This window comes from Leuciscus leuciscus, assembly GCF_965113295.1.
Source record: "Leuciscus leuciscus genome assembly, chromosome: 2".
Classification (NCBI taxonomy): Eukaryota; Metazoa; Chordata; class Actinopteri; order Cypriniformes; family Leuciscidae; genus Leuciscus; species Leuciscus leuciscus.
The window spans coordinates 51326606-51351002 of NC_138726.1; the positions used below are offsets into that span (position 1 = coordinate 51326606).

General features: G+C 37.7%; 2 protein-coding genes across 2 annotated transcripts; one reads left to right on the top strand and one right to left on the bottom strand.

Moving 5' to 3' along the window:
• The first annotated feature begins 7444 nt into the window (after positions 1–7444).
• Positions 7445–12108, top strand: LOC309487904 (putative C-type lectin domain family 20 member A). The gene has a single exon (XM_082155863.1). It carries the CDS (start codon positions 10332–10334, stop codon positions 11124–11126), a length of 795 nt encoding a protein of 264 aa, XP_082011989.1. The 5' UTR covers positions 7445–10331; the 3' UTR covers positions 11127–12108.
• On the bottom strand, positions 11310–19730 carry hacd4 (3-hydroxyacyl-CoA dehydratase 4). The gene is made up of 7 exons (XM_082155904.1): positions 19639–19730; positions 18815–18921; positions 17069–17196; positions 16149–16258; positions 15320–15426; positions 13403–13537; positions 11310–13055 (listed from the first exon to the last, which is right to left on the bottom strand). Exons 1-7 carry the CDS (start codon positions 19641–19643, stop codon positions 12973–12975), a joined length of 675 nt encoding a protein of 224 aa, XP_082012030.1. The 5' UTR covers positions 19644–19730; the 3' UTR covers positions 11310–12972.
• Positions 19731–24397: the final 4667 nt, after the last annotated feature.

Genomic DNA, 24397 nt, shown 5'->3' on the forward strand with positions numbered 1-24397 from the left:
ATTTGTTATTGCAATTTTTTATTAATATTTATAATTACAGAGCATGCTCAATATTAATTTGTGTCCTTTAGCACTTAGGCGCATGTTCAGAAGTAGCTCTTTTTAGAACCTTATTGCAGAATAGAAATAGTTCCTTTAACTATAGGCCTATTAGTTATCTCTAGTTTGATTGCATGCAAGGATCGATCCACTTGATACAACCCAGTAGCACACGTACATCTCTACATGTCTTTTAAAGAGTACTTCATCTGGAAAACATCTGTTGTGTACGAACATCTAATAAAACATCTTTTAAAAAGCAGTTTTACATACATTCTAAATCATAATCTTAAAGCCATTTAATGTCTATATAGCATCTGACAGGAAACGTCCACAGAGGTATTGCAGATGAGCAAACACTAAAAAAATGAAAACATCAAATAGACGTCTCTGAGATGTATGTGTGCTATCAGGGAACATCTGTATCAGAAGTAATGATATTGCTCCGCCCATCCCGATCGCTAGTTTTTACGTAGAAAACTAGAGCATAGACCAAGTGAACATCCACGAGAGCATCTTTGTGAGCATCATTATCCGCTCGAGCACACAGAGGAACGAGTGTGTCGTAACATTATTTGCATGGCTAATGTAAACAAGAGTAATAGGCTTTGACTTTTATACTGTTCATCGTCACTTTATTATTCTTTATTATTAGTTCACCCACACATAATATCAAGACAAATGGCACAAACCAAATGGCACATACAGTCATGTGTGAATCAGGTCTCCCAGAGAAGCTATCCAAAGCTTATAATAGGGAGCCTGAGGACATATTGAAATAATACATTAAGAACAAATACTTAAACAAACAAAAACAAAAAAACAGAATTTGAACACCAATCACACAACAATAATATCATACGAAAATACACAATACAACATAAGACACACAAAAAGGGAATCAGGACAATGCTTTTAGGATCTACTGTAGTCTAGGTAGGCTGCTGGAAAGGTTATAAATATAATCGTAAAAGTTCCTTTTTTAGCGTTTTCTTAAAGATGGATACAGATTTCAACACCTTCAGCCTGCCATCTAGCTCATTCCAAATCTTTGGGCCTCTACTTGTAATGCTCAAATTTGCACTTTTAAGTCTTCTGGTTTTACCGGTGATCAGGTGTTTGTTCCTGGTGGCATGAGCGTGAAGCGGACTACTAATTGGAATGAGCTGAGATAGCCTGCTGTTTGTCACATTAACTACTTGGTGCATAATGCACGCATTATGGTATATATTCAATTCAGTAAGCCGGAGGAGACCAAAGCAGTGAAAGAGGGGTCTTGTAGGAGTGTTATACCAAGACCACGATATAGCTCGTTTTATCTTCTTTTGTAGACTTATTAATTTATTTAAGTGACTCGGGTAGGTATTACACCAAATTACATTACAATAACTAATGTGAGGTTCAAACAAAGTTTTGTACAGGGTAAGAAGAGCAGGTAATGTAAGATAGTGCCGTAATCTGAAGAACAGACCAACATATTTTGAAAGCTTCTGTATCAAGTGATCAATGTGACATTTAAAGTTTAGACATTTATCAATGGGAACCCCCAAAAACTTTGTAGAAGTGGTTGGTAGTATCTCCTCATCATTTACATTGATGCAAAACTGTTTTGTAGCTGATGCTCTTATATTTGATTGGAACACTATATAGTTAGTTTTTTTAATGTTGAGAGATAATTTATTACACTTGAACCAGACAACAATTTTTTGTAGTTTGTGATGGCTACAACCACACAGGGTAACATCACCTCAGTTTTAAACATTTGATTACAGTTTTATTATTTCACCTCTTTAGTTTGTTGCACTTATCATTTACAGTCAACTAAACTATGATGTCTAAATAATGAACACAACAGTTTTTGATTTAGTTTATTTTGCTTTACCTTTACATTGATTTACAGGGAGTGCACTAATCACATGTTTCTTTGTGTTGAGTTACCTGGACTATTGGGGCGGTCCCTTCCTGGTTGGGCGAAAGGAGTGGCTAAGGGCTGAGGAGACCTATATCCGGGAGCCAGCTCATTAGGCCATACCATGTCTCACCATGTGCCGGGGGGGATTTTGTCCTTAGTTAGCTCTTGAGTTTTCATGTGTTAGTTTGTTTACCCCTTCTATGTTATTTGGTTTTGTCAAGCTGTTATATAAGCTCCCTTTTGTGTCTTTGTGGGAGGTCAGTTTTTGTTCAGTTAACCTTGTGTTATGAGTTAATGTATTTGAGCCTATATTCAGTTATTTTTTGTTGACCTCTTTTTAAGGCCTAGTTATTAATTTTGGTCTTTATGTAACCTTTCAATATTTTGGGTAATAAAACCCCTTTTTTTTGGAAACAGTCTCCTGTGTCCTCTTGCCTCACTGCCTTGGTCCCTGACAATTGGTGGCAGCGGTGGGATCATCCAGTGACGGACACAGGTTTTTTTTTTTTTTTTTTTTTTTTTTTTCGCAACAAGAAGAAATGAATCGTGGTGGAAGAGGGGGAAAAGGCAGACAACAAGGAGGAGCTGCAAGCCAAACTGCATCGGACAAGCAATTTGTTAGTGAAGAAGGAGAAAATGGAGCTTTTGGAGTGGAAAACACTGAAGATGAAGGAAAGGAGCCAACCCTGTCTGACCTGGCAGCCATTCTCCGAGCACACATGGGACAGCAGGAGGCCCGAGATGAGAAGCAGAAGGAAGCAACTACAAGACAAGAACAGCGGTTTAAAACACTTCAACATCAATTTCAGATGCTGCAGTTGGAAGTACAAGCTCGAACATATCCACTGTTAGAGCCTCCACCAACAGATCTTGATCACGATCTGGAGGCCTTTCCACCCAACAGACCTCATTCTCAAACCCGAATGGATCACGCTGCTGTGACTGAGTCAACTACGACAGCAGCAGGTCAGGTCCATCCACACCATGTGCCCAGACTAGAGAAATTTACTGATGATGATGATATTGAACACTTTCTCATTGCATTTGAGCGTATTGCCTTAGCCTGCAGATGGCAGAAGCCAGACTGGGTTTTTCATTTAATGCCATTGCTAACTGGTAAAGCTAGGAGTGCTTATGTGCATATGGATGTTGATGACTCTCTTGATTATGATAGAGTTAAAGGTGCAATTCTTTCCAAGTATGACATTAACCCTGAGACCTACAGGCAAAGATTCCGTTCCCTAGAGGTAAGCCCTGATGAGAGCCCAAAGGAATTGTATGCAAGAATCAAGGAAGTGTATGGAAAGTGGATCCAGCCAAAAGGTAAAACAACACAAGAAATTGGTGAAATGATCATGCTGGAACAATACTTGAGAATGGTGTCCCCTGAGCTGCAGATTTGGATCAGAGAGCACGACCCAGGTTCTGCCATGGAGGCTGCTAAACTAGCGGATGTGTTTGTGGCGGCGCGGAGAAAAGGACAGCCATGGAGCTACAACTCATGGGAGACCCCAAGAGACAGCCGTAAACCCTCTCAGCAGTATCAATCCACCCAGCAGTACCAACTAAAGCCAGAGGCCAGCGGGGGTAAGGTTCCCACTGGGGAAAACCAGTTGTTTAGCAGACCATCACAGCCCTCAGGTAGAAAACCAATTTGCTATCTCTGTGGAATAGAAGGCCATACAAAGCCCATGTGCCCTAAAAATACAGCAAAGTTGACTCAGATTTGTGTTGTACCACGCCCTCATGTGGATGTTGTTTCCAAGAATGACCAGGTGGTAAAGATGGCTGATGTTGAAGTTAACGGAACTGCTCTTAAAGCTTTAATTGATACCGGGAGTGATCAGACACTTGTGCACAGGAAGTTTGTACCAACCAATATTATAAGCACTAGAGATACCATCCCTATATGTTGTGTGCATGGTGATGAGAAGAGTTATTCAACGGCTGACATGTATATTAAAGTTGACAATCAAACATATCTCTTGAACATTGTGGTAGCTGATAAATTGCCTTATCCTGTTGTGCTAGGACGAGACCTCCCAGTACTTTTTGATTTGTTCGAATCAGACAAAACCAGAAAATGCTATGCCGCTGTCACCAGGGGGCAGGCTAAGAAGTCTAACGAGCACCTGGAGATCCTCAGTACTTTGCCATTCTACAGTGATGAGGCAACACCCCTGAAGGCACGTAAAACTCGTAGGCAGAAAAGACAGGAGAAATTTCTTCACACAGTTGTGAAACCACAAACTAACATCCAGCCAGAGTTGCCTTTAGGATTTCAAATGCCAGCCAGTATCATAAACATGCAGGAATCTGATCCATCTTTAGCATCTCTTTTTCAGAAAATCGAGGAGAAGGAGCCAGGAGATGAGCTGGACGTGAGTAAAGAGTACATTTTGCAAAATGGCATTCTCTACCGCCAACAGGAATCCGTATTGCAGCTAGTGGTCCCCCAAGCAGCCAGAGAGGCTATACTGGCGTTGGGGCATTCTGTTCCCTGGGCTGGCCACCTAGGTAAGCACAAAACCACAGCCCGCATTAAACACCATTTTCACTGGCCGGGACTGCGTAGAGATGTTGCTGAATTCTGCAAAAGTTGTCCTCAGTGTCAAATGACAGCTGCTAGCCTTCCCTCCAGAGCTCCACTCCTACCACTCCCTATAATTGCCACTCCATTTGAACGCCTTGGAATGGACATTGTTGGTCCTGTTGAGAAGAGTAAAGCTGGGAACCGTTACATGCTGGTTATAACAGACTATGCAACCAAGTACCCAGAGGTGTTCCCGTTGAAGTCCATGAAAGCTAAATCTGTTGCTTTTTGTCCAGTACAGTTTTTTTCAAGAGTGGGTTTCCCTCGTGAAATACTGACTGATCAAGGAACTAACTTTATGTCAACTTTGTTAAAGCAGGTCTATCAATTACTTGGCATCAGGAGCCTGAGAACTACACCTTACCACCCCCAAACGGATGGGCTGACGGAACGTTTCAACAAGACATTGAAGCAGATGCTGCGAAAGTTTGTGAACAGCAGTGGTACAGACTGGGATCTCTGGCTGCCATATCTGTTATTTGCATACAGGGAAGTACCCCAAGCCTCCACCGGTTTTTCTCCCTTTGAACTTCTTTATGGGCATGATGTCAGAGGCCCTCTTTCTCTGCTGAGAGAGAGCTGGGAGGGAGACCAGGGGAGAGGGGATTCTGTTAATGTGGTATCCTATGTTGTGCAGATGAGAGACCGATTGGAAAAAATGAGCGAGCTTGCCCAGTCACACATGGCAGAGGCCCAGAAACAGCAGAAGTTCTGGTACGATCGGTCAGCCCGCCAGAGATCCTTCAGCCCTGGACAGAAGGTGCTAGTGCTTCTCCCTAGTGATGACAATAAGCTTCTGGCAAAGTGGCAAGGACCATTTGAGGTCCAGAAGAAACTTGGGCCTACCACCTATCGGATATTGACCACAGGTCAGTCACGTTCCAATAAAGTACTGCATGTGAACCTCCTAAAGGAATGGGTGCAACGACCTGAAAAGAAAACAGAGGTGATGCTCGTCAGAAGCATTCTGGAAGAGGAGGAAGTGGATGAGCAATACTTACCTTCTGAAGGTGTTCCAGTGGACTTCGATCTCCGTCATCTCTCTGAAGACAGACAGCAGCAGGTGAGAGCCATCTGTAATCTTGAAGTGTTCCAGGTGAACCCTGGGAGGACTGACCTTGTTGAACATGATATTGTCCTTAAAGATGGTGCTTCTGTGAGACGACTCAGTTACAGGATCCCTGAGCGTTTGTTGACCGCACTGAAAGAGGAGGTGGATTTCATGCTGTCCCAGGGTATCATAGAGGCTTCAAAGAGTGAATGGTGTAACCCGGTAGTCCTTGTACCGAAAAAGGATGGTAGCATAAGATTCTGTATTGATTTCAGGTACTTGAACTCAGTTTCTCAGTTTGACTCCTATCCAACACCAAGGATTGACGACCTGCTCGAACGGCTGGGAAAGGCAAAGTTCCTGACCACATTAGATCTTAGCAAAGGGTACTGGCAAGTACCACTGACCAAGCGATCCAGAGAGCTGACTGCTTTCCGGACTCCATGGGGCCTATTCCACTTCACAGTGCTCCCATTTGGCCTTCATGGAGCGCCAGCAAATTTCCAGAGGCTGATGGACCAGGTACTTCGTGATTCCTCTGCATTTGCGGCAGCCTATCTTGATGATATAGTTCTGTATAGTGACAGCTGGGAGCAACATCTGGAACATCTGTGCACCGTCTTGGGCTGCCTTCACGCTGCTGGGCTGACCGTAAATCCCGCAAAATGTGCCTTTGCTGCATCTGAGACTGAGTACCTGGGCCATATCATTGGGAATGGGATGATACGGCCACAGGTTAGTAAGATCCAAGCCATTGAGTCATGCCCTTTACCCCAAACAAGGAAGCAACTCCGATCCTTTTTGGGCATGGCAGGCTTCTACCGTCGCTTCATTCCGCAGTTTTCCACCAGGGCGGCTCTGCTCTCAGACTTGACCGGGTCCCGGAGTCCCAATCAGATCCAGTGGACAGAGGAGGCTGTGGCAGCTTTCCATGATATCCGGCAATCAATGAGTAAGCAACCAGTTTTGTATGGTCCAAACTTTAACGACCATTTCTATGTGCAGACTGATGCTTCCGACAGGGGTCTGGGCGCTGTGCTTCTTCAGGGGCCCCCCGAGAACCGCCATCCTGTTGCTTACATCAGCAGAAAGTTGTTCCCCAGGGAGGTCCGTTATTCGACCGTGGAAAAAGAGGGACTGGCTATCAAGTGGTCCCTGGACTCCTTCCGCTACTACCTCCTGGGTAGAGAATTCACACTGGAGACCGACCATAAAGCACTGCAGTGGATGGAGAGGATGAAGGACACCAATGGAAGAATCACGCGGTGGTACCTGGCCCTGCAACCATTCCGCTTCAGCATCCAACACATCCCAGGCAAGGAGAACCAGACAGCTGACTACCTGTCTCGCTGTACCAGCGAGAGTCCTGAAGGGGGGGAGTGTGTGATGGCTACAACCACACAGGGTAACATCACCTCAGTTTTAAACATTTGATTACAGTTTTATTATTTCACCTCTTTAGTTTGTTGCACTTATCATTTACAGTCATCTAAACTATGATGTCTAAATAATGAACACAACAGTTTTTGATTTAGTTTATTTTGCTTTACCTTTACATTGATTTACAGGGAGTGCACTAATCACATGTTTCTTTGTGTTGAGTTACCTGGACTATTGGGGCGGTCCCTTCCTGGTTGGGCGAAAGGAGTGGCTAAGGGCTGAGGAGACCTATATCCGGGAGCCAGCTCATTAGGCCATACCATGTCTCACCATGTGCCGGGGGGGATTTTGTCCTTAGTTAGCTCTTGAGTTTTCATGTGTTAGTTTGTTTACCCCTTCTATGTTATTTGGTTTTGTCAAGCTGTTATATAAGCTCCCTTTTGTGTCTTTGTGGGAGGTCAGTTTTTGTTCAGTTAACCTTGTGTTATGAGTTAATGTATTTGAGCCTATATTCAGTTATTTTTTGTTGACCTCTTTTTAAGGCCTAGTTATTAATTTTGGTCTTTATGTAACCTTTCAATATTTTGGGTAATAAAACCCCTTTTTTTTGGAAACAGTCTCCTGTGTCCTCTTGCCTCACTGCCTTGGTCCCTGACATAGTTCTTCATTTAAAATAATTTGTAAGTCACTTGAATTTTTATGTGACAAAAACAAATTGGTGTCGTCTGCAAACATCACCTTTTGAAATACTTGAGAGGAATTCACAAGTCATTTATATATATGTTGAATAGTATTGGACCTAAAATTGAGCCTTGGGAAACCCTGTATTTAATTTCTTTCATTTGGGATATATGGTTATTAATCATCACATATAGTTTCCGACCATGGAGGTAACTTTTAAACCAGTAAAGTGCTACTCCTCTAACACCATAATGATGTAATTTCTCCAGAAGAATATTAAAATCAATAGTGTCAAATGCCTTAGATAGGTCAAGGAAAACACCAACTCCACAGTCACCCTGGTCTAAAGAATCATTGATTTTTTCAATAAGTAAACTATTCAAAACATCATTCAATGTTGTGATAATCGTAATTAATAATCACAATTACAAATTCAAGGGAATAATCAACAATTATAATTTTTGTCATAATCGTTCAGTCCTACTTATTAAAATAAAATGTGAATGCATTTGACATTAATTGTTGTTTACTTGTTTGTTTATAGCCATAATTAATTGATACCTGATTCCCTTACAAGAATTTTTGGCTAAAAAGTCACTGAATCATTTCGGATCGTATCGTTCTAAATGAACCAATATCGTCCTTGAATCGTATCGACAACCATGAATCACGAATCGAATCGAATCGAATCGTTGTTAAAACGAATCGTTACACCCCTATTAAATAGCATACATGAATGTTAGATAATATACCAGTTATATCTGGATATAAGATTTGGAAGTCTGTGATTCAATGTTTAATCTGCCAGCATTTCTAAAGAGAATGAGTGGTGTAACATTTGGTTTGTCTCTTTGGTTACGTTTGCTGCCATCTATTGGTGCCTGAATATCACCGCAGTTTTCACTACAAATTACATACAAATAAAATGACTGTCATATGGTCAACTACTGAATTTTTGAGAATATGAGGTTTTATTAAAATTTGGAAATTACTTTTGGAACTCTCAGTAAAATGGGTTACAAATTACAAACCTATTAATGATCTTCTGCAATTTATGCCATTGTTTTCCAGCACAAGTTCCTTCTAGTGTTGGGTCGGGGTCCACCTTTGTCGAGTCCGAGTCGAGTCCAAGTCCTTAACAATCGAGTCCAAGTCCGAGTCTAAAATGTCTTTAAAAAGTTTCTTAATGTACTCATTAAATTTCTTAATTAAGGAAAAATTTTAATATTTCTGGCACATATAAAAATGTTTACATTTTGTTTTACTTGTGGTGGCTCCAATAAAATTTTTAACTATGTGTCATTCCTGGCCAGTTTAGAAAAATCCATAATATTCTTTGTGGCAAATCTGAATATGTTTTCTCACTATATTTGTATGTAAGGTGAACCATCACCTAATTTGCCACTTGGCTTGTTTCATGTCTGTAATATGTTGAAGCAAATTTATTTGGTTTTCTCAAAACTATAACAGGTTATTCAATTAGGCTTTTGAGTAAGATTTATTACAATTTTCAGCCTCTTGATCTGATTCACTGTGAGCTGTAAGATATTAATCTCTGTAAACTGTTTTTAACAGTCTTTTTTTTTTTTGTTCAATCAAATCAATTTGAATTGAAGAAGAAACAAGGGGCCTCATTTATAAAATGTTCACAGTAAAAAGTGATCAGTTGACTTAACTTAAAAAAGTGAGGAAACCCGTTGACTTAAAATTAGTAAGTAATAAACTTCATGCATAACTGATAAAATTAAGTTATGTGAACTTGACAATTCCACATTTCTTAATTTTTTTAATTACACATTAAATTTATACTTAAAAAAAGTGAGGAAACACTTTTGACTTAAAATTATTAAGTTAAATCAACTGATCACTTTTTACAGTGTAGAAACCGTCCTACAATTCTCAAATGTGCGTACGAGTGATTCGGACCCGGACAGCAACACATGGAATCCACGAGTGCCAGATGTGGGCCGGATCTGGGCCGACACTTTGTTGCTGTCTGGGGAGAAATGAACAAATCCACAAAAAAGAAAGTGTCTACGCCTCTCTTCCAGATTTGAAATCTAAATTGCAAATGCTCTTGAAATTGTGCGCAGCTGAATGGTTTCAGATCTCCGCCTTGTAAACACCCCCTAATTAATGTCATTAACATATTAATGAGCACTAGTCGACTTCTAAATGCTTTACTTGAGAATGGCGAGCGGCAAGAATTGCTCAGATTTCCAAATACCTGCAATACTTCACATTAGGCCTGGTTTGACAGACTGCATGGTTAAGCAAGGACTAGGACATTAAAGAATTAAAAGACATTACTGTGCATCTTGAGACAAAACAATGGCAGTGACATATTTTAAGATATGTCAGTCCAAGTTGCATTCAGTTCAAACAGCTCAAACATACATTTTAGTCTGAGACTAGAATTAAGCCTGTCTGTGAAACCGGGGGTTCATTTATTGATATTTCCTTTCTTTGAGTCACCTGATTTGCCTGTTGCTCACGTTTTGAGTAAAGAAATTTGTTAGTGTAATGCCTAAAGGGCCCAAAGCAGTGAAAGTCACTGTGATGTCAGAGCTGACCTGGTTTTTATTGGTCTGTTCATGGCAGAAATTTGTGAAAGGTGTGGCGAGTCAGCAGCATCATGACATAAAAGTGGAATCCCACATTTATTAGGAGTCCAAATGCTTCACTGGGAGATCACCTGTAGAGACATGAAGGCTTCAGTAACCGTGCTGCTCTTTCTGAGTCTCTTTGAGCTGAATCTCAGCGTCTACAGATATCACTCTTTCGTGAATGAGAAAAAGTCCTGGAAAGACGCACAGAAGCATTGCAGAGCGCTCTACGATGACTTGTCCACTGTCAGAAGTAAAGATTTACAGAAGCTCTCTATCAATCCTCTAATTAATGAGAATTATTTTTGGATTGGACTTGAGAGAGACGGTGAAGACAATGACAAGTGGATATGGTCCGAAGGCGGGCAGGCGACGATTACGTTCTGGGCTGATGGAGAACCAAATCATGATAATGAAAAATGTGGCGCTATTGATAAACGCACATATAAATTGTATGACGGCGACTGCTCTGGGAATCTAAGATTTTACTGTATGAAGGTCTTTGAGCTGATCCTGGTGCAGAAGGAAAGCACATGGGAAGAGGCTCTGGAATACTGCAGACAAAACCACATCAGCCTGGCCATACTAGACTCAGAAGACATTATGGAAGAAGCGCAGATAAACAGCACAGCAGCCGAAACAGCTGACGTGTGGATTGGTCTGCGCTTTATTGTTGGTAACTGGATCTGGGTAAATGGAGAATATCTGGGCTATAAGGTCTGGTCTGCGGATGGAGAGCTCCAGTGTCCTGCCATGGATCAGCGCTGTGGAGTTTATAATGTAAAGAACAAGGTTTGGAAACCCGCAGACTGTGAGCGGAGACTCAACTTTCTCTGCGTCAAGAAGGGATACAACAGAGTCTAATAATCTTTGAAGGTTAGCAGATACTGTGAACGGAGAGTCATTTTCAGAAACATTTACTTTCTTTGCTTTGTTTGTAATGGCTGAACATCAGGATGAAATTGATAATGTAGTCCTGAAACTTTAGCTAGTTTTACAGGCAAATGTTGACCTGTGTAATGCGTAAGAAATCCCTTTTAGCCGCACTCATGTAACTTATTTTATTCAATGCATAGAAATGTTCAAAAACTGATTTGTAAAAAACATTAAAAAAATTATATTGTTTGAATTATTTTATTTAATATCCACTTGTATTTTGGTGGCAGCACAAGTCTCGCTGCGTAAGTGACACTGTAGCAACTTTTATTATACCAGTCTGGTGACATATTATACAGACTGGAATAGTCTTCCTGATACTGTTCGTTGCTCAGACTCGCTCTCCCAGTTTAAAACTAGATTAAAGTCGCATCTCTTCAGCCAGGTATTCATATAATCCCACAGTTCAAACTACAATCCGTCTTCTAGCTCATAAATGCCAGAGGAGAACTGGCCCCCGACTGAGCCTGGGTTCTCCCAAGGTTTTTTTTTTTCTCCATTAGGTCACCTGATGGAGTTTTAGGACACCATTAGGTCACTTGATGGAGTTTTTCGGTTCCTTGCCACTGTTGCCTTTGGCTTGCTCAGTTGGGGATATTTTGGGGATATTTAATTTAATTTTATCAATCAATAAATTCCTCTTGAAACAAACTTTGTTGTATTATTTAAATGTAATACTGTGAAGCTGCTTTGATACAATCTGTATTGTGAAAAGCGCTATACAAATATACTTGACTTGACATTCCCTCCTCAATCTGTAGCTCGGATTCTATCAAGGACTTATAAGATGTTTTGAATAATTTACATTCAGAATAATTTAATAAAAAATTGACAAAAAGTTTATTTGACTCATGCTAGAAGATATACTGGCATCATTAACCCAATTGATTTTTTTGACTAACAGTGAAATTTTTTTTTTTTTTTTTCACAAATTGCCTACATTTTAAATGTTATGCCTAATAATATTATTTGTCTTAAATTAGTTTGTAGTTGTTGGTGTAGAACAATGTATACAAACTGTGTGCTGGTTTTAGTAATAATCAGTGAACAAAAAAATATTTTAATATAAAGGCAAGATATTATTCTATTATTTTGACCTTGGTTTCTTAAAGGCATGCCTAAAGAATGGACTGGGAAACACTGCTAATCTGCTAATGTGTAACTTAATGTTGAGTATGACCATCGATAATGTATCCAGGCTTTTTAGTTCGCTATAAGACGCAGACTTTTTAATGCTTGCTCCAAAATATTCTAAAATACTGTTTATTATTTGGGTCTTTGAACTGGACCAAAAAATTGTCCGTCGTCCTAGTTGTCAACGTTTATATTGTGGAACACGGAATCTGTCATTATATTATTAACATTAAATAAAAATCTAGGTTTTTGACCTGCCAATATCTAAGGAGCCGTTTATACAACAGTTTTCAACTAAAAACGGAAGATTTATGCGTTTTGGCCGTTCATTTACACGACACCGGTGTTTTGCTGGCCAAAATGTGCACTTTCAGTACCATGAATTATCTCAAATACAGGAATATTAATAATCAAAACATGGCATTGTGTGTCTGTTCCCTGCAGTTCTGTAGCATGTGCTTAAAAACATAATATCCGAATCAAACAGAATAAAAAAAATAAAAATAAATTATATAATGTTTTTCTTTCCAGTTAAAAACTTCATTTTTAGGAATGCACTCCCCGCCAACATAATACTCCTATGGTTAGAATATTTATCTTTGGTGAATGAGCCAATACTGATATCTTGTTCTTCTCTGGGTTAGTCTTTCTTCAGTTTCTTATTCCAGCTTCCCAGAATCTCCTCCCTTTCCTTCAGCAAGAGCAGTGCTGTCAAACTGGATCCTTCAAAACAGAGAAGATGACAATCCACTGACACACTCATGCTACAAGCTGAAGTAAATGACAGAAAATGAGCAAATGGCAAAAAAAAATACAGTCGCCCTGAAAGTATTAAGATATTTAAGCCACATTCAAAAAATGTATGAATGTCATTGCATGAGAAAATATGGCAAAACGTGGCACTTTTTAATCTTAGTTCATCACTTTAAAAATGTCAAACTACTATGTCTGTATTTATACATTTTGGTAGAAGTTTGATATGCCACAGTTTCATATGCATTGAAATTCAGACATTTTTAAGCATGGCTCAATTGTACTTTTCTGGGCCACTGTACAGGTATTGTATTTACCTAATACAAGAAGTAGTAACCAACCCATAAGCATATATGGGGAATAAAAGTACATCGATGCAGGTACTTTAGGTTGGACTGAATCCGTCCCTTCAGACTCAGACCAGTATGGCAACATATGTACAATGCTTATTCCTAAAATAAAAGAAAGAGGACAAAAAAAAGATTGTGGTTAGTGATTGAAAGCTGCTGTGCAAAATGTTTTACCCTAATGAGGCTCATTTTTCTGTATTGTTAAATGAAGTGAGCCGTGACTCTTTATCACAGTTGGACATGCTGCAGCAGGATCAGGCTTTCTCAACACATTTCCTGACAAACCCCCATAAAGCCTTTCTCAGAAACATACGCTGCTTAAGACAAGTGTGCTCACTCATTTCCGGCGGGTTCAGATCAGCTTCCAATTTGAAATGAAGCTCTTAAGACGATTTGTGCAGGCCCAGACATGGCTGTGCTCATGTGTTGAGCAATAATTTGGGATGTACGATGTCAAATTGTACGTTGTTAATGTCAGCAAACTTGGTTGTACTTGGTTGTATCAAAAAAGCATAAATTATACTGTTTTAGACAGATAAACAGATAGATATGACAAATATGGCAAGACACTAAAAAACAAGTTTTTTTCTTCAAAACATTTTTTTTCTGGTTGTGGTCAATTTTAGTTTTAAACATAAAAAATATTACAAATGCAGAGATGTTTATTGATGTCTACTGTACAGTATAGGTCAAAAGTTTGGAAACATTACTATTATTAATGTTTTTGAAAGAAGTTTCTTCTGCTCATCAAGCCTGCATTTATTTGATCAAAAATACAGAAAAAAAAAAATGTAATATTGTGATATATTATTACAATTTAAAATAATTGGTTTTCAATTTATTATACTTTAAATTATCATTTATTTCTGTGATGCAAAGCTGAATTTTCAGGATCAATACTCCAGTCTATCACATGATCCTTTAGAAATCATTCTAATATGATGATTCATTATCAAAGTTGGAAACAGTTCTGCTGCTTAATATTTTTTCATAACCTGTGATACTTTGATGAATAAAAAATTTAAATAAAAAAATTAAAAAGAAGCAATTTTTTTTTTTTAAATTGAAATCTTTTGTAACAATATACACTACTGGTCAGTAATTTGGGGTCAGTAACTTTTTTCTTTCTTTTTTGAAATAAATCAATACTTTTATTCAGCAAGGATGTGTTAAATTGATTAAAAAGTGATAGTAAAGAAGATTTATATTATTAGAAAATATTTTTTTATTTTGAATAAATGCAGTTCTTTTTAACCTTTTATTCATCAAAAATATTAGGCAGCAGAACTGTGTCCAACACTCATAATAAATCAGAATATTAGAATGATTTCTAAAGGATCATGTGATAGACAATCACAATATTACTGGGGTTTTTTCTGTATTTTTGATCAAATAAACGTAGCCTTAATAAGCATTAGAGACTTCTTTCAAAAATATAAAAAAATCGTAATGTTTCCAAACTTTTGACCTGTACTGTACATACATTATGTATGAATTAGCAGTGCAAAGCAAAGTTTAAGCAAAATTTCAACTTCCATAAAGAAACTTAATCTTTTATGTATTATTGTATTACATACATATATATATATATATATATATATATATATATATATAGTAATAATAAAGCATTGACTATCTTATATTTCATAGAAATATTGCTGCTGTTATTACTATTCATCTATAGTGTCTCCCAACCAGGAGAAAACATACGCAGTCCTAATGCCCTTAACAAAGGATTTTTGAAAAGTAATTATTGAAAATAATCAATTGTATAATATATATATATATTTCCAAAGCTATCTGATCCCATTTGATGGCATTTATATTTTTCAAAACTGCCACAGTATCTTAAATAATATTATTGTAATCGTAATCATATTGTACCTTCTGTGACAGCAGACAGCAAGTACACTGGAACTGACAGCGTTTGATGCACCCATAGCATTTTCAGATACGGTGTGCCTGTAAGGCAAACCAACTCATGTGGATACCTGTGGGACAAACAAACCAAAACATGATCAACAGAACTACCACGTTTAGCATCTACTACATTCTTAAGCCCTATTCATATAGGACTAGTTTTCTAATTGGCATTTGAGTTACAATTCTTATCACCCGATGTATGTGATTTCATGTACGGATCCGGATGGGACTAACATCTCTGTGTTTTATAGAAGTGGACATTACAAAAGCTCATCTCATCTGCATCACATATGAGACATTTATAGAAGCGGCTGTTTATAATAAACCCACAAAAGTGAGCAGAGTCATCTAGACAAGTTTCTTACCTGACACTGATATTAAAATATCTTAGCAGTTTTCGTGATTGGGCTCTATTTATTAATTTTATATTTCGTCAAATGCCATCAATAATGAAATGAAATCATGAAAAAAACAAAACACGGAGAAGCATTAGTATAATACAATATAAGTCGCAATTGTGTGTTAGTTGCGAGTCAGTCTTTTTTTCCTCAAAATTGGACTAGATTATAACACACAATTGTGAGTTTACATCATGCAATTCTGGGGGAAAATTTGCAATTTTGAGGAAATAAGTAAGAATTATGAGATAAAAAGTCACAATTACCCTTTTTTTCAGTGGCGGAAACAAACTTCCATAGTAATCACAGACATTCGCATTCAGACGGCATTATTCATTATTCATATCACTATTATTCACTGAAGCCTGAATGCAAACATAAAGGACACAAACCTTAGAAGGCCCAGTATATTCCACAGATAAAACTGCACACACACGATTGGTTTACTCTGAAACTCTTCCAGACTGATGAGGAGAAACAGAAGGACATTTCTCTCCATTACCTGTAAATGTAAAACAGCTTTAAAGAATAATACATGTAGATATAAAAATCATGCAGATTAAAATCATATAGCCCTATAGCTCTGAAAAAGACACACTTTTTTATTTCAATGAGGCACTTCCTTAAATCTTGATTTGTGGCAACAGTTTGGGAAATATTTCATAATATCACAAAAAAACAGGAACTAGAAGTGTGAGAAAGAGAAAAACACATGTGCAAATTAGCTCTTTTGGTAACACTTTACAATAACAGTACATGAATAATAATGTATTATTACTTGAAATAGTAAGTACAAGGCTTGTACATTAGTGCTATGAGGCAAGGCAAGGCAAGTTTATTTATATAGCACATTTCATACACAATGGCAATTCAAAGTGCTTTACATAGAAGAAATTAAAATAATAAAAAGAAATAAGAATAATTAAAACAGTTTAGAAAAATAAAATGAAATACAGTACAGTACAGTCGGACGAACAGCGGCACAGTGCTCATTCAGTAAATGCATAGCTAAACAAAAGTGTTTTGAGTCTGGATTTGAATGTGACCACTGTAGGAGCACATCTGATCTCTTCTGGAAGCTGGTTCCAGCATAATAGCTAAAAGCAGACTCGCCATGTTTAGAGCGAACCCTTGGTATTTCTAGCTGATATGATCCTAATGATCTGAGTGATCTGTTGGGTTTATATTCAGTGAGCATATCTGCAATGTATTGAGGTCCTAGGCCATTGAATGATTTATATACCAGTAATAATACTTTAAAATCAATCCTAAATCTAACTGGGAGACCATGAGTATGGTCTTTATATTATACCTGCATAAAGCGAGGGAAAAGTCTGCACTCCTCAAATCCATCTGCTATGTGAAACAGTTCTAACAAGGACAGAAGCTGACAAACGCCCATCGTAACACCAACAAAATAGAAGGTGCCGGCCTGGGCATCTAAGAACAAAACAGAGGATATCAGAAGAGCTGTGTGATTATTTAAAGCAATAAAATAGCAATCATTAAGAACAGTTCATGTTAATGTAAGTAAGAAGACAAATTCTAAGAATTTTCAGTAGAATATATCTATTAAAAATGCAGGCCTGGTTTCACAGACAGGGCTTAGATTAAGCCAGGATTAGACTTTAGTTCAATTAGGACATTTAAGTAGCTTTTATAAACGTGACTTAGAAGAAAAAAAAAACATTACAGGTGTGCATCTTGAGACAGAACAATGGCACTGACTACTGTTTTAAGATATATCAGTGCAAGTTGCTTTTAGTTAAAACGTTAAAACAGCGCAAACTTGCATTTTAGTCTGAGACTAGGTTAAAAGGGATAGTTCATCCAAAAATAAAAATTATTTCATTAATTACTCACCCTCATGTCCTTCCTAACCCTTATAAGACTTTATTTCATCTTCGGCACACAAATGAAGATCTTTTTGATGCAATCTGAGAGCTTTCTGTCCCTCCATTGACAGCTACGCAACTACCACTTTGACGCTTCAAAAGGTTCATAAAGAGATCGTAAAACGAATCCATATGACTTGAGCGGTTTACTCCAAATTTTCTGAAGAGACTCGATCGCTTTATACGATGTACAGATTTAATTTAGGCTTTGAGGGGCGGGACGGCATATTTTCTGCCTTTTCAATAGCAGCCGCAACAGGAAATCATTAAAACGAGAAAAACAAACAAACAAGTGCTGCGTTAATTGCGTTTTTTTTTTTTCGTGTTAAACATCTCAAATTAATCACAAAGATTAACGCGTTAATTCCCCCAGCCCTAATTAAAACATTGATCAGTAAACATAAACAGAAGCTCAACCGAACCTGCTTGACGCGCGAGAACAAACCTCATTGGTTCTTGCAGAAGCTCAAAAGTGCTGCGTAACAAAAGAATGAACCTCATTGGTTCTTGCAGAAGCTCAAAAGTGCTGCGTAACATGAGAATGAACCTTATTGGTTCTCGCACATCAAGAGAACATGCTTGAGCTTCCGTTTACCACAACTGATGTGTGAGTTGTTTAATGTTTTTTTGTGAATAAAGGCCAAAATTAAATCTATTTATCATATAAAGCAATTGAGTCTCTTCAGAAAATGTGGACTAAACCACTCAATTTATATGGATTAGTTTTACGATCTCTTTATCAACTTTTTGAAGCGTCAAAGGGGTAGTTGCGTAGTTGTCAATTGAGGGACAGAAACCTCTCAGATTGCATCAAAAAGCTTTTCATTTGTGTTCCGAAAATGAACGAAAGTCTTACGGGTTTGGAACAACATGAGGGTGAGTAATTAATGACAGAATTTTTTGGGGGGGGGGTGAACTAACACTTTAAGCTTCATCTCTAAAACCAGCGGGTAAAGTATGTTTAGCGCTGATTTGTGTGGAAATCATCAAGAGCCCTTTCGTAAGTGTTCTGCTTTGGTTGGTACACAACTCTTAAAAACCACTTTCTCTAACAACATCTGTGTACAAATGGGACAGCTAAACAAGTGTTTAGTGTTTGTTTAACATACCAGATTATTTACATGAGCACACATTTCAAATGCTAGCTCATAACGGTTGCTTACCTTCCCCAAAAGAGAGAAATCTGGCTGTCATATTCGCGAAAATCCATGTGTGTCCACAGAACTGAAGCAAGTTGTATGAAAAGAGATATGTGAGACTGAGGCTAAACCTGCAAAAGATCACATTTAAGTAATAGACTTATACAGCAAACGAAAATAAGTAATTTAAAAACTATGCATTTGCTTATGCAGAGTTTTTTCAAGTAGAACATTATTAATAGCCCTCTTACTAGTCTGCAAATTATTCAGTCATTTTTATGCATTATTGAGGTTCATCTGACGCAACTTTTTATCTTAGGAAGGGCCTTCTATTTTATGATATTTGTAAATAAAGTGATAAATAATTTCAGGACGTGTCAATGTGGTTCCGACACTGATCCAAAGCTCTGAAGCGATGCGCTGTTGTTACGTCCTCACCTCAGGAGATCAAGAGAGTTGTTCGTGAGTGAACTAACGTAATATAATTTGGTAATCTAATGTGAAACAATGTTATAGCCTATACGTTTATACGTAAACAGAATCTTTAGAACGCGTCCCGAGTTCCATTCAGCTCCGTTTCGGCTCAACGCCCCCGAGAAGCTTTCAGAATCTGACATTTTGTTTTATTTCCTTATTATTATTATTATAGTGGTTAAATACAAAGCTACTATTTTATTTTTGCTATGCTGCATCCTTGCAACAACAACTAAGGCCGGTCTGATATTTTATGTAGACTATATATGCAGATTGGACATATGTTTTGGGTGAGGCTGCGCGCTGATGACCGACATTAACAACTGAATGATGTCAACAATACAAGTCGATCATATAACGATGCTGATATTTACCTCATTCCTCCCAAGATTCCGTAGTGAAGAGACAAAATGAGGCATTAGGGCGAAATCAAAAGTGTGAGGAAGTTCTTATTACAGGACTCCCCCTCTGACGTCAAGAGGGCAGATCTACTGTTGGTTTTCCCAACACACACACTAGGGAACGTGTGCTTGCCTTGATGTTTGTCTCATACAAGCCATAATCAATAGCCAAGTTTTTTTTTCTTTCTAGCAATATATCGACACTTCTAATGATATTTTTAATTTCAGTATTTATGTGATTTTTTGTTAAAATTGATTTTTAAAGTTCTATTTACTAGTGTTATCATTTACAAATTGTAATAATTTGCATTGCAATTAATAATGAAGAAAGCAGATGATGTATTCAATGTGCCGTCATGAATTATCTTAGGTGCAACCTTCAGTCCAATCTGAATGTCTGATTTGCCTGTTAAACCGTTATTGTTTTTTAGATTTTACTATCATCTGTAATATTTAAATATGGAGAATCTTAAGGGCTCACACAATTGGGTAAATAAGGCAAATCTACAAAAAGACTATAAACATGCTTGGTAAGAGACATTTATGTTGAGAAAAAGACAACGATCCAAACACATCAGACTTTCTTCTGTTAAACAGAAAAGGAGAAATTTAGAAGAATGGAAAAAGGAAATTTTTTTTTTTTTTGCATAAAAGCATCATAAATGTCTTCAATAAAACACATGCACTATATTCCAAGTCTTCAATCTGTTTTTATTGGTCTGTTTTTATAAATCTGAGAGGTTTGGTGAAAAGTCAGCATTCTCCTCAAATAAATGTGGAGCAACACCATTCACATCTTCATTTGGGGGATTTCTGCATTACCTATTGAAATGAACCCATATTCGCATATTCCTCATTTTGAGTCTTCTTGAGCACTTTACAGCTGGATATAAGGTCTGGTCTGAGGAAGGAGAGCTCCTGTGCCCTGCCATGAATCAACATTGTGGAGTTTTGGATAAAGCAAGAGAAGGTTTGGAACTGACTAAATGAATAAAAATTGTAATTACAATTAACCTTATTCTTCTTTGTTTTAAGGTGTATTTGTTACACTGCAATTATACATTTAAGTACTGAGTAATATTAAGTAATTACATGTACTTACTATAGGGTTAGGATTAGGGTTAGTTGCATAATTTACTGTTATTACTATAGTAACTAAATGTAACATGTGCAACAAATGACACTGTAAAATAAAGTGTTAACAAAAACACTCTTAAATACACATATAAATCACATTAATAGCAGAGTACTGTCATTGTGAATATGATCTCTACTATTTTGAAATAAACGAATATTTAAACAGAATGGTAAGAATGGTAAGCGAAGAAAGACCCATGAATTTCCTTTTTTCCTCAGCTGTTTTTTTTTTTTTTTTTTACAGTATAAAATCACAAATGATTTACTTTTAGCTTCTGACCAAGGCTGTATCTCAATACTAGTTTTACTTGATCTTAGTGCTGCGTTCGATACTATAGATCATACATTACTCTTAGATCGACTACAAAATTATACTGGTGTTCAAGGACAAGCACTAAGCTGGTTCAAATCATACCTATCTGACCGCTACCATTTTGTCTATTTAAATGGAGAAAAATCGATCATAACTCCAGTAAACTATGGAGTGCCGCAGGGATCTGTATTAGGCCCTCTGTTATTTTCAATATATATGATGCCACTTGGAAATATTATAAGGAAACATGGAATTAGTTTCCATTGTTATGCTGATGACACTCAAATATATATTTCATCACGGCCGGATGAAAACGCAAAATTTTCCAAATTGACAGAGTGTGTTAAAGATATAAAAGATTGGATGACGCGTAATTTTCTTTTATTAAATCCAGACAAGACAGAGGTAATACTTATCGGTTCAAAAAACCTCCCACAAAACCTCGCACAATACATCTTTAACATCATAGGATGTCCTGTTACTTTATCCTCTGGACCTGGGTGTTATACTCGATTGCAACCTGTCTTTTGAAAATCATATTTCATATGTTACAAAAACAGCCTTTTTCCACCTTAGAAACATTGCTAAGCTACGTAATATGCTATCAGTTTCTGATGCAGAAAAGTTAGATCATGCATTCATGACCTCGAGACTGGATTACTGTAATGCTTTATTAGCTGGTTGTCCTGCATCCTCAATAAACAAGCTACAGTTAGTCCAAAATGCCGCCGCTAGAGTTCTTACGAGATCAAGAAAATATGATCATATAACACCGATTTTATCATCACTGCATTGGTTACCTATAAAGTTCCGTATTAATTACAAGGTATTGCTACTGACTTATAAAGCCCTAAACGGCTTAGCTCCAGTCTATTTAACGGATCTTCTATCGCCCCTATAATCCATCGCGCTCTTTAAGATCACTAAATTCAAGGCTTTTGGTCATACCTAGGATATCCAGAACCACCAAAGGAGGGAGAGCATTTTCACATTTGGCTCCAAAACTCTGGAATAGTCTTCCTGATACTGTTCGTTGCTCAGACTCGCTCTCCCAGTTTAAAACTAGATTAAAGTCTCATCTCTTCAGCCAGGCATTCATATAATCCTACAGTTCAAACTACAATCCGGCCTCTAGCTCATAAATGCCAGATGAGAACTGGCCCCCGACTGAGCCTGGGTTCTCCCAAGTTTTTTTTTTCTCCATTAGGTCACCTGATGGAGTTTTAGGACACCATTAGGTCACTTGATGGAGTTTTTCGGTTCCTTGCCACTGTTGCCTTTGGCTTGCTCAGTTGGGGATATTTTGGGGATATTTAATTTAATTTTATCAATCAATAAATTCCTCTTGAAACAAACTTTGTTGTATTATTTTAATTTAATACTGTGAAGCTGCTTTGATACAATCTGTATTGTGAAAAGCGCTATACAAATAAACTTGACTTGACTATATTTGCACATCTGATTTGCCTCTGAAATGGAACTTTCTTACACTATTTCAATGTGGACAACCTTAAAGGGATAGTTCACCAAAAAAAAAATTGTTTACTCACCCACAAATATCTGACTTTCTATCTTCTGTGTAACATAAGATGATAATCTGAAATATGTCTGTTTTAAACATGTCTGTTTGACCATACAATATCATACAGTTTTCCAAACATATCTTCTTTTATGTTAGTAATACAGTTTTGAATGAAGGTAAATCGACCCTTCATTCAAGAAAAAAAAAAAAAAAAAAAAAAGGGGCACTTTTCTGGACTGTTCAACCAAATCTCATTGCATGTTTGAGATCCTATATAATGATTAGTTTAACCATTTACATAAATATAAGCTGAGTTGCATGTGGGTTTTTTGGTTCTGGTTTTGTAAAAGAAAAAGAAAAACAATAGTTGTAACGTTTTCTCTTATAATAATTTAAAGTAAAACTATTTCTGTCATGACAACTCTTTGAGTGTTTACCATGGTAATGGATATGACAATGTTAATGTATTTGGTATTGGCAGAATAGATCTGCTACACTGCTGCTGAAGAGCAAGTACAAAAACCTGCTAATGCTAATTGATACACAGACATGCTGCTGTGAGCAAGTAAGACATGCTGCTACTTCTGCACAATATAACATACATGAATTACCTGTAGCAGATCTATACAGGTGGAGCTGGGGAAGGTGGAGGGTTTCAGAAAGATTACTGCAAACTGCAACGCTGAACAAGTATTTGAAGGTTGATCAGCGAGCTCATTGGCTGCAGATGCAGCAGGAACCAATCAGCTGTGCCCTATTGAGAAGGATGTGATTACAAGCTGCAAGTGATTACAAGTTACAAGGACCTATCAGCCTCCGCCATCTAGTTTTATGTCAGAACTATGGATTTAAAAAAAAAAAGTAATCAAGTAATTTATTGCACTTTATGCCCTATATGTTATTAGTTTCTCTCACATTTATCTCCTATTGTTTTTTAAATAATCTGTTTTGTGTTTACTGCTGTAATGCTTCAATGTCCCATTTCTGTTCTGCCTTGTCTTATAACATGTAAAAGTACAGTAGTTTGCAACAGTACTTTTGGTCTATAATGTTTTTGAGGAATCTTTAAATTAAGTTTGCATTTTTTTAATAATTTTTTTTCTTAATTTGCTTGGGGGTACAGCCTTTTTCCGTTGTTGGTATAAACAAATTTTAGACAAAACTTTCATTGCTCTGTGCTGTTAAGGTGAAGTACCATTCCTATCATCTGTTAGGACATTACTGCTGAGGCTGCAATGGGAGATCAGCTATGGATATGGAGACTTTTGTTTCGGTGCTCCTCTTTTGAGTCTCTTTGGACTGAACTCCAGTTATTATAGAAAACACCTTTATGTGAAAGATAAAATGAATTGGAAAGATGCACAGGAGTACTGCAGTGCAGAGAAAACATCTCGGTTTTGGGGATGTCACCTGAGAGCCCAATCTCCTTCGAGTGTAAACTAAACGAGCCAATGCACATTGGCATGCGAGATTTGCATCACGCGCTCAGCCCTGCAGCGCGGGTATATATACCAAAGCAGATGCAACTCACATTCAGGTTTTCGCTGAGGAGCCGAGCCGGTGACCCGGCCGCTCAGCGGTGGTATAGCAATTGTGGCGACGGGATGTAACGTTACATACGTAACGAGACGTTCCGTATCGGTCAGTCACGTTTGACGTTACGTCAGATATGATCTGACGAATTGGGATCCCTACCATACCATACCATACCTACCCTACCAATTGGGATCCTGCCACGCAGGGATGTCACTAGGATTGGA

Bases quoted from the DNA above. Each gene is read 5' to 3' on its own strand.
- LOC309487904 (XM_082155863.1), top strand. From the start codon at position 10,332: ATGCTTCACTGGGAGATCACCTGTAGAGACATGAAGGCTTCAGTAACC.
- hacd4 (XM_082155904.1), bottom strand. The intron at 17,197-18,814 runs GTAAGCAACCGT...TTTTGTTCTTAG, and splicing joins ATTTCTCTCTTTTGGGGAAG to ATGCCCAGGCCGGCACCTTC. The intron at 16,259-17,068 runs GTATAATATAAA...TTACATTTACAG, and splicing joins TTTTCCCTCGCTTTATGCAG to GTAATGGAGAGAAATGTCCT.